This window comes from Eubalaena glacialis, chromosome 19 (genome assembly GCF_028564815.1).
Source record: "Eubalaena glacialis isolate mEubGla1 chromosome 19, mEubGla1.1.hap2.+ XY, whole genome shotgun sequence".
NCBI lineage: Eukaryota > Metazoa > Chordata > Mammalia > Artiodactyla > Balaenidae > Eubalaena > Eubalaena glacialis.
This window is the reverse complement of record NC_083734.1, coordinates 43598941-43608294: the sequence shown is the minus strand read 5'-3', so window position 1 is coordinate 43608294 and position 9354 is coordinate 43598941. Positions and strand designations below refer to the sequence as shown.

General features: G+C 53.2%; 1 protein-coding gene across 1 annotated transcript; it reads right to left on the bottom strand.

Moving 5' to 3' along the window:
• On the bottom strand, positions 1 to 3579 carry LOC133079826 (keratin, type I cuticular Ha6-like). Its single transcript, XM_061175509.1, has 7 exons — positions 3121 to 3579; positions 2314 to 2396; positions 1897 to 2053; positions 1174 to 1335; positions 947 to 1072; positions 559 to 779; positions 1 to 172 (listed from the first exon to the last, which is right to left on the bottom strand). The coding sequence occupies exons 1-7, from the start codon at positions 3577 to 3579 to the stop codon at positions 1 to 3; spliced, it is 1380 nt and encodes a 459-aa protein (XP_061031492.1).
• Between the last annotated feature and the right edge of the window lie 5775 nt (positions 3580 to 9354).

Genomic DNA, 9354 nt, shown 5'->3' with positions numbered 1-9354 from the left:
TTACAGCGGCTGCACGCGCTCCCTGCTGGAAATGACTTTCCCATCTCTGATCTCCTCCGTGATGGTACGGATCTGGGTGCTGAGCTGGGGAGCCGGGGCGCAGGGCACACTTGAGATGTAAGGAACTCTAACGGCAGGCTTGCATTCCATGGCACAAGGGTGGGCAGGCAGACTGAGGAAATGAGATCATATCAGGGTGTTTAGCATTGGCCATTGGACTGACATTCACGTTAAATGTAAACAGGGGTCAAGTGAGACGGGTGGGTGACAATGACAAATGGCTCAGACAGTCCCTCTGAAATCCCCAAGGGTTTCAGGGATGAAGACCAGAAACTCCCAGCCAAAAACAATGGTTGGAGAAGTACCATGAACGGGGCCGACTTGTCCCCCTGCAAAAGCCCAAAGCCCAGGGCTGGAAGGAATCTCTCTGAAGATGCTTTGATCAATCCCCCTTCATCTGTGCAATAACCACTCTAGGACTGATGCCCTCACCGCGGCACTGAGGGTTGGGCCCAGGTGAGCCCTTTCCACAAGCCGGGACCTCCGGAACCCACTCACTTGCAGTCTTCTCCCTCCAGCAGGCAGCGGTAGGTGGTGATCTCCGACTCCAGGCGGGCCTTGACGTCCAGGAGGACCTGGTACTCCTGGCTCTGCCGCTCCAGGTCACAGCGGATCTCGGACAGCTGAGCCTCCACGTTGCTGATCAGGCACTGTATCTGAGCCAGCTGGGAGGTGTAGCGGGCCTCGGTCTCCGCCAGGGTGGATTCCAGGGAATTCCGCTGCAATGGGAAAGAGGAAGCACTCCCAACAGGAGGGAATCCCACCCGGAGACCCACGGCCCTGGGTATCTGGGTACCATTTGTGATCACACCCCGTGATAACCGAGGCTGGTGGATCAGGGTGCCTGCCACGAGCTTGGCCAGCCACTCAGGCCGGGGCCACTCACCATGCTGTGCTGGGCCTGCAGCTCGATTTCCAGGGCATTGACCGTGCGTCTCAGCTCAATGATCTCTGTCTGGCAGCACTGCAGCTGCTCCGAGCTGGACACCACTTGCTGGTTCAGCTCGTCAGTCTGAAAAGCATGAGAGGACCCAGAGCATGGTCAGAGCAAGTGAAGCTACTGTCAAGGGTGACCCCTCCCCAGGAGCTTGTCCTGGGCTGGCCCGGCCCCACCTGGGTGTTGAACCAGGCCTCCACGTCTCTGCGGTTATTTTCCACCAGGGCCTCATACTGGCATCTCATATCATCCAGGATCTTGTTGAGATCCACTGGGGGGGCAGCATCCACCTCCACATTCAGCCGGTCCCCAAGTTGGCATCGAAGTGTGTTGACTTCCTGCAGAGAGGAGGCAAGATGGCATAAGGCTGTGAAAAAGATGCTGGATGCGGGTTCGACTGACCTGGGTAAAAACCCTCCTCCTTCAGTTGCCAGCTGTGTGACATTAAACTGGATACTTAACCTCTCTGAGCTTCAGCCTCCTTGTGCACCTCTACCTGCCTCCTCAGAGGATTTGGGAGAGTAAAGTGAGACGATGCAAACACCAGGCAAATAGAATCATTATCAGGCACTACCCTCCAAATGGAGATTTAGTGTCATGGGCAGGAGTCTGGGATCTGTGTGACATTAGGCAAGTGACTTAACCTCTCTGTGCCTCAGTTTTCTCATCTGTAAAATGGAGCTTGTAATAGTATATACCTCCTGGGATTATTGTGAGGATGACATGAAGTGAGAATGAAATGCAAAGTGCTTCGTATAGTTCCTGGCACACAGTGGGCCATCAGTAAATGTCAGCTGGGGTTACTGTGGAGGTGGCTGTCATAGTTGTTACACCCAAGGGTCAGCAGTGGCTCCCTGCTGGATGGGAAACATCGAGAGGGTGCGTGGCATCAACCTCACCTCCTCGTGGTTCTTCTTGAGGCACATCAGCTCCTCCTTCAGGGACTCCACCTGCATCTCCAGGTCGGCCTTGCACAGAGCCAGTTCGTCCAGGATCCGGCGCAGTCCATTGGTGTCAGCCTCCACCAGCTGCCGCATGCCCAGCTCCGTCTCGTACCTGCACGCACAGAACCCTGCCGAGTCTGCAGCAAAGCAGCCATGCACAGGCAGGGCCCACAGCCCTGCTGACCAGCTGCAGTGGCTGATTTGGGGTCAGCATCACTGTGGTCCTTTCCCTTGACCCGAAAGGGATCCAGGATCGATGCCACATTTCCCACTTACAGCTCCATCGGGCCTCACTTCCACTCACCAGCTCTCAGAGGCTGGGGACAGAGGCAAGGGAGCAGCACAGAAACCTTCCTAGATCAGGCCACTCACTTGGTTCGGAAGTCGTCAGCAGCCAACTTAGCATTGTCAATTTGCAGGACCAGCCTGGCATTGTCAGCCTTGGTCAGCAGGATCTGGGGAACAAGGGGTGTCCCATGAGCTGGGGAAGGCCCAGCAGTGTGGGGACAGCTGGGGAGGGGACAGCCCATCTTTTGGATGCCATGCTTCTAAGTACCACCAGCACCTTTGGCATTTCCAGCCCTGAACATCCTGAGCCCAGGTGTAGAAGGAGCATCAGTCCCGGGAGGGGCATCACAGGGATGTCAGTGGCCATCAGTCCTGACATCTGCAGCCCCAAAGTGGCCCAGTGGGTGAGTGGAGAGGCGAGTGGAGAGAACCAGGCCAACATGGATTCAGGTTCTGCATCCAACACCAACAGGCTATGGGATCTTGGGCAAGTTGCTGAACCTCCCTAAAATCCAACTTCCGCATCTGTTAGATGGATCCAGTAATATCCATCTCTATAAGATGAGGAGTAAACAAGCGAAAGGATAGGAAGTTGTCAGCCACAGTGCTTGTGTCCAGTAGGGGCTTGGTGCATGCGACTGCCCTATGTATAGCTGAGACAGCGGAGGGAGGGGAGGAATGGCTGGCTGGAGAAATGGCTGGATTGGAGGGGAGGTTACAAGCAGCAGAGAGGTCTGGGTCCCCCCCAAGAAACCAATACCCTAGAGAGAAAAGCTGGCCCTAATAGGAGAGAGAATCCCCTAAGAGCTACAGTCCCATCTGTAGTGGGACGAGACAGACCCCTCCCAGGGTTTGGGCTGCTGGGCTGGAGAGGGGCCAGGTCCCAGTTACCTTCTGCTGGAGCTCCTCAATGGTCCGGAAGTAGGACTGGTAGTTGGGGCACACAAGGGGGTCTTGTTGCTGGCTCCGCTCCCGGATGCGGCACTCCAGCTCGGCGTTCTCCCGCTCCAGCTGGCGCACCTTCTCCAGGTAGCTGGCCAGCCGGTCATTCAGGAACTGCATGGTCTCCTTTTCGTTGCCATTGAAGGAGCCCTCGCAGAACAAGCCCCCGCTCCCGGTAAAGCAGGAGGAGTGGTACCCAGAGGACAGGTAGGAACGAGGCAAGCAGCTCCCAAGGCCGGAGAGGCCCAGCCTGACAGAGGAGGCTGACCCCCCAACACCAGAAAGGCCAGAGACTCTGCAGGAGCCCACAGAGCGGACACAGGACACCCGAGAGACGCCACCTGTGGTGCCACAGAGGCCTTTGATGGACCCAGAGGAGAAGATCGGAGAGCAGAGCTGGGTGGCCATGATGCTAGCAGAGAAGTTTGCAGCTTAGCAAGGAGCTCAGGTTCTGAGTCTCATGGCCTCTCTGGGGCATTTATATACACTTTCTGTGGGGTGTTGCCATGTTACTCTTGGGAAAGCCTGTTCCTATTCCAGGAAGTTAGTCTCATTAGAATGTGATTTTTTGCTACCCATCCAAATTCCTTGCCTTATAAAAAGAAAAAAAAAATTAGTTTGCTAAGTCAGGACTCTCAGCTGTTGTCATTTCCTAGCAGAATATGAATTTTATTGCCTCCTCAAAGCTCTTGCACCAGATCCCATGAATCAGGAGTGGCCTCACAAATGACATTTGGCACCTGCCCTCTCTGCATGCTTTCCCCGAGGAACCAGGTATTTGTCACCTCTGTCCACTACCCCAACCCCGCCTCATAGCTGCTCACCTCTGCCTGGGCCACTGGGATGGGGAGAAGGGAGCAAAGGGAACTAAAATTCATGGAGCACTCATCATATGCCAGGCTCATAGTTATTTCATTCACACCTCACAGCAATCCTGAGAGGTGTTCAATATTATTTCCATTTTACCAGTGTGGAGAGTGAAGCTGAGAATAGTAGAAAGAAAAGAAAAGAAAGAAAGAAAGAAAGAAAGAAAGAAAGAAAGAAAGAAAGAAAGAAAGAAAGAAAGAAAGAAAGAAAGAAAGAAAGAAAGAAAGAAAGAAAGAAAGAAAGAAAGAAAGAAAGAAAGAAAGAAAGAAAGAAAGAAAGGAGGGAGGGAGGGAGGGAGGGAGGGAGGAAAGGAAGGAAGGAAGGAAGGAAGAGAGAGAGAGAAAGAAAGAAGGGAGGGAGGGGGAGGGAGAAAAAGAAAGAAAGAAAGAGGGAGGGAAAGCTTGCTTGAGATGAACAGGCAGTGAGTAACAGATCTTGGATCTGAAACCAGGGCTCTCGGACCCCAAATCCCATGCCCTTGTCCCACTGCTTCCCCCATACAACCAAGGTCAAGTGCAGGCACCCAGAATTTCGGGACAGGAGACCTAGGTTCAAACCCTGGCTCTGCTGATTATCTGCCCTGTGATGCTGAGCACATCTCTTCCTCCCAGGCATCCTCAGGGTCCTCACTGGGGCAGTACAGATCATCAGCCTGCCCTGCCTGCTTCACACAGATACGAGGAGAGTCAAACCAGGCCAGAAGTAAAAGTGTTTTAAAACCCATCGGGTGCCATAGAAAAGTTGGTTGGGCTAAGAGGACAGTCTTTGACGATGGTTTATGGCTGTGGCTGACAAAGGGTCGTGGCTGCTTTGGAAGGAAGTTTCCTTTGTGACCCCCAATTTCCTGAACCTAAGAGGGTAAAACCAGGATCCTGGACACCCCACGGGTGCCTAAACAGGTTACAGAAACAGTCAATGCAGCAGACCCTTTGGACAGGGAAGGGAGGAACAGATGACACACTGCCAGAGAGCTAAGCGAGCCAGGAGGAGAGCCTGAGAATTAAGGACCAAAGGTAAATTCAGTCTTCCACCCTCACAGTGGGTTTTCCCAAGGCTTGAGCAACCTGCCCACTCTTCACCCACACAGACACACACAGCAAGGCTGGCATTTACAGAAGCATTTATGTGCTTCTGAAGTTGTAATTTACCAACCTCTTAAAACACATTATAAGCTTCTCTCTGAAATTACTCAGGAGGATTGGCTGTGGTGCACACACCTCGCCCAGTTCAGTGGACACCTCAACAGGATGCCCTAGAGCCACCCGATGGGCTCCCCGGGGTGCACATGCCGTGCGGCCCCTCCTAGGAGGGACAGCAGGGGCATCAGGCCTCCAGAGCTCCGCTGCCTCAGCAATGGTTCCTTATGGCTGCCCATTCTCCCTGCTCTCCCTGCAGGGCCTAGGACGGGGCTGTCTCGAGGTCTCTCAACCTCGGCCCTGTGGACATCGCAGACTACATAATTCCCAGCGCGGGGGCTCCCTGTGCATCGTGACGTGTCAGCAGCATCCCTGAACTTTACCGCTGGATGCCAGTAGCAACGTCTTCCCCCAGGCGTGACAACCAAAAATGCCTCCAGACGCTGCCAAATGTCCCCTGGGAGGCAAAACTGCCCCCAGTTGAGACCCACTGGACCATCAGGACGGGGACTGGGGCTCTGGCCAGATCTCCTGTAAGCACCTCCTTTGTTTTCTAGGACAACTAGTGCTGAGTCTGGCTGTCACTGTAGGGCCCATTCAGGCAAGTCCTTAATGCACCCATGACCCAACTCACCTCACTTGTGACACAGCATGCTCATCCTGAGGGTAGCACCTCCTATGCCCCTGACACAGCTCTTCTCTCTTTGCGGTCTCTGGCTGCTGGCATCTGAAGTTAACGTTCTCATTTTCTTCTTTTTTTTTTTTAATCCCTCCCCTTGTGCAATCCGTATCTGAAGCTGGTTCTAAGTTTCCCTCCGGGCAATGGAGTGAGCAGGTGCTGCTGCTCCAGCTGTGTCCCGTCACTCAGTACGTACATCCAGAGGGCCACTGCGGGCCAGAGTCCAGACAGGTGTCTCCAAGGCTGTGAAGAGAGGCACGTACCTCTTCTGGAGGGAGTGACAAGCTGGCCAGAGAAGGTCTTTCGGTCGCCCTTGGTCCCCTGCCTTTCTCCCTGGTGTAGACTGCAAGGCCACCTCTTGGAGGGAAGTGTGGTAGGGGGGCCTCATGGGAGGAATTCCTCTGCTCTCTTTCACCTCAGAAGCCTGGACCATCACGGGATGAACTGAGGCCCGAGAGGAACACATGCTCTTCCTGTATCAGAGGAGAGAACCCAGGACTCATAGGGCTGCTCACCTCCCGAGGCAACTCAGCCCACCCCCCCACCCATGGTGGCCCTGGAGAAAATCCACCCGCTCAGTGTTAAGTACATCAGGGGTACCCAGGCATCAGGTTGTATTTCAAAATAGGGTCCTATTCTGAGACCATCCTTTCTAACATGAATCAAAAATACACTGGACTGGGCTTCCCTGGTGGCGCAGTGGTTGAGAATCTGCCTGTCAATGCAGGAGACACGGGTTCGAGCCCTGGTCTGGGAAGATCCCACATGCCGCGGAGCAACTAGGCCCGTGAGCCACAACTACTGAGCCTGCGCGTCTGGAGCCTGTGCTCCGCAACAAGAGAGCCCGCGACAGTGAGAGGTCCGCGCACCGCGATGAAGAGTGGCCCCCACTTGCCGCAACTAGAGAAAGCCCTCGCACAGAAACGAAGACCCAACACAGCCATAAATTAATTAATTAATTAATTAATTTTTTTAAAAAAATACACTGGACTAAGAGTCAGGGCGCCTGGACTCCAGGCCGACCTCTGCCGCACTCTGTTTGAGCCTCAACCACTCTGGGCCCCAGAGCCCCAGTTTGAACAGGAAGGGTCTGGACAGGGTGAGCCCAAGGCCCTTGCATCTCAGACATAGGATTTAAGGCCCAAGTGTTTCCCGTGCAGCCGGCCAGGGGTCACCTGGACGTGTCTGTGACTCATTCACCATCAGCCACTGTCCCTTCTCTGTCACTGACCACAGAACAAAGTGGGGTTATGGAGGTTCAGCCTGTGACGCGGTTGGGTTTTCTCTTCTTTGCAGTCCGCGTGGACCTCAGTCTCCCTTTGCCTCCAGGTCTACTGTATGGCTGTTAGCATAGCGCCATCTTGGGCCCTTACAGCTCCTCCTCTCCTTCTGCTGACCCTACCCAGGGCTGTACTGGGCAGTAAATCACTTCTCTGTCATCAAGGACTTTGTAGTTAACAGATATTGTCTAATAATCATTAGGACCGGGTGGCCTCTGTGCTCTGTTAGTCCCCAAACAATGATGAAAACCTTCCATGAAGGGCTTAGAAAGTATCGGGCAGGACAGCAGGGCCCCTGGGCCTGGACTCAGCCAGACCTTGGTTCAAGCTCCTTAATTTCTTCAAGCCTCCGTTTTCCCAAAAGGTGAGCGAAGCTCATAATGCCATATTCACAGGATTGTGACAACTAAGTTGAAACGTGCTTGATAAACAGGAACTCACTTCACAGATTTAAGAGATCAAAACTCTTCTTAAGGGAGATCCCTGGTGGCCTAGTGGTTAGGATTCCAGGTTTTCACTGCTGTGGCCCGGGTTCAATCCCTGGTTGGGAAACTGAGATCCCACAAGCCGCATGGCACAGCCAAAAAAAACCAAAATCTTCTTACAGCCCATGTAGTCTGAGCCCCAGCTGAATGCTCTTTCCAGGGCACAAACTGCTCACCCAGGTTTCAGGGGATACTGATTCAGAGGCCTAACCCAGCTGTGCAAGGAAAGACAGCTGCTGAAAGAGGTTGTAGCTGGGACTGTGTCCAGAACTGCAGGGGCCCTAGACTGTATCCAGGACTCTCTGGCCTCTGACCTTTACTGTAGAAGCTCCTGAAAGCTCCCTGACCCCACCTATTGCAGACACAGGTGCCGGCTTGGGGGCTACAGAGCTGACAGGATGCTCTCTGACCACCATGACCTCAGCTTGGGGGGCAGGGCGAAGAGGCAGGCTGCTGCTGCAGGAACAGAAAACACTCTTGCTTTTCCCAAGCCCACCTTGGAAAGCCACCAAGTTCAAAGTCAGCGGCTGAGTGTGTGGCTCCTTCTTTGGTAAAACTACGTCTCCACCCTCAAATGAGCTTCCATTTGAAAGCCAAGGTTCTCCTTGGGCAGAGACCCAAGAAGTCAAGCCTGAGTCTCCTCTACCCAGCTCTGAGCTGTCCCTTCAATGCAGAAGGCTTCAGGCACCGCCTGTCACAGTGTGCCCAAGGAGCCCTGCTCCTCTGATCTGTGGTCAGAATGTGCCAGCACCCACAGTGCCCCAGTGGCAGTGGCAGAAGTAGACAGTGGACCATGGGGCAGCCAGATCACCTACGACTGGGCAGCAAGGGGAATGAGGCCATTCAAAAAGCCCAGTGACTGTCTCTCTTAGAGTGTCCTGCTGGCATAGGCTTCATCTTCCTGGTTTTCTCCTGCTCCCTATCCCATCTTTGGCATTCACACACGCAAGTCCTACAAATTTCCCACCGGTAAGAGGCATCTAAGAAGCGCTGACCCCGTCTGTGTCTTAACCTTTTTAGACTCCGACCCAGAACCCACCCAGAAAAAGGGAGACCCACACTGATCTCATTCCCCTCAACATGAGTGCTTTTTCCTTGTAACAAAGAATTTGTTCAAGCAACAAAGCACTCAGGATTCCTGGCCCCTCCCTGAACAGCAGGGTTACTACATACTCTGTGTCAAATAACCACATCAAAACTCCTACCAGATCTCCTGCCAGCTGATGTTAGATTTTAGTACAGACAGGCAGCAACAGGTCCACAAAGTTGAAGGAAGCATTATGGTAGGGGAAAAAAAAATCTTCAATTATGACATTTCGAGCCACCAATTTAATTTGTCCAAAGAATCAGAGAAAGGTCTTGCTTATTTGGTTTTGATGGTGGAAAACTCAGGGCGGTTTGCAAACCTGCTGAGGGTAGGGTTGCCAGATTTAGCAAATAAAAATACACGCAACATCTGGGACATACTTATACTAAAAACGTATTCATGTGTATTTGCAACTCCGATTTAACTAGGCGTCCTGCATTTTCTCTGGTAATCCTCACTAAGGAAGCATCACTGTTTGAGAACTTTGGCCAAACATGACACAGCTGTTCCTTCCCTCCTTCTGCTGTGACTTGTCACCATGACTGGCTGGTCTCAGGAACAGGTATAACGGGCTTCCCTTGGAAAATCGTGACTTCCCGTCCTTTGTACCCCGATCTCGGTGGCTGCCATTTTTGCCCTCACAGGCCCG

What these genes read in the sequence shown, in the direction of transcription:
- LOC133079826 (XM_061175509.1), bottom strand. Translation starts at nt 3,579, where the DNA reads ATGGCCACCCAGCTCTGCTCTCCGATCTTCTCCTCTGGGTCCATCAAA. An exon ending in TCAAGAAGAACCACGAGGAG is followed by an intron (nt 1,336 to 1,896) that starts GTGAGGTTGATG and finishes TCCTCTCTGCAG; the next exon opens with GAAGTCAACACACTTCGATG. An exon ending in TGCAGGCCCAGCACAGCATG is followed by an intron (nt 780 to 946) that starts GTGAGTGGCCCC and finishes TTCCCATTGCAG; the next exon opens with CGGAATTCCCTGGAATCCAC.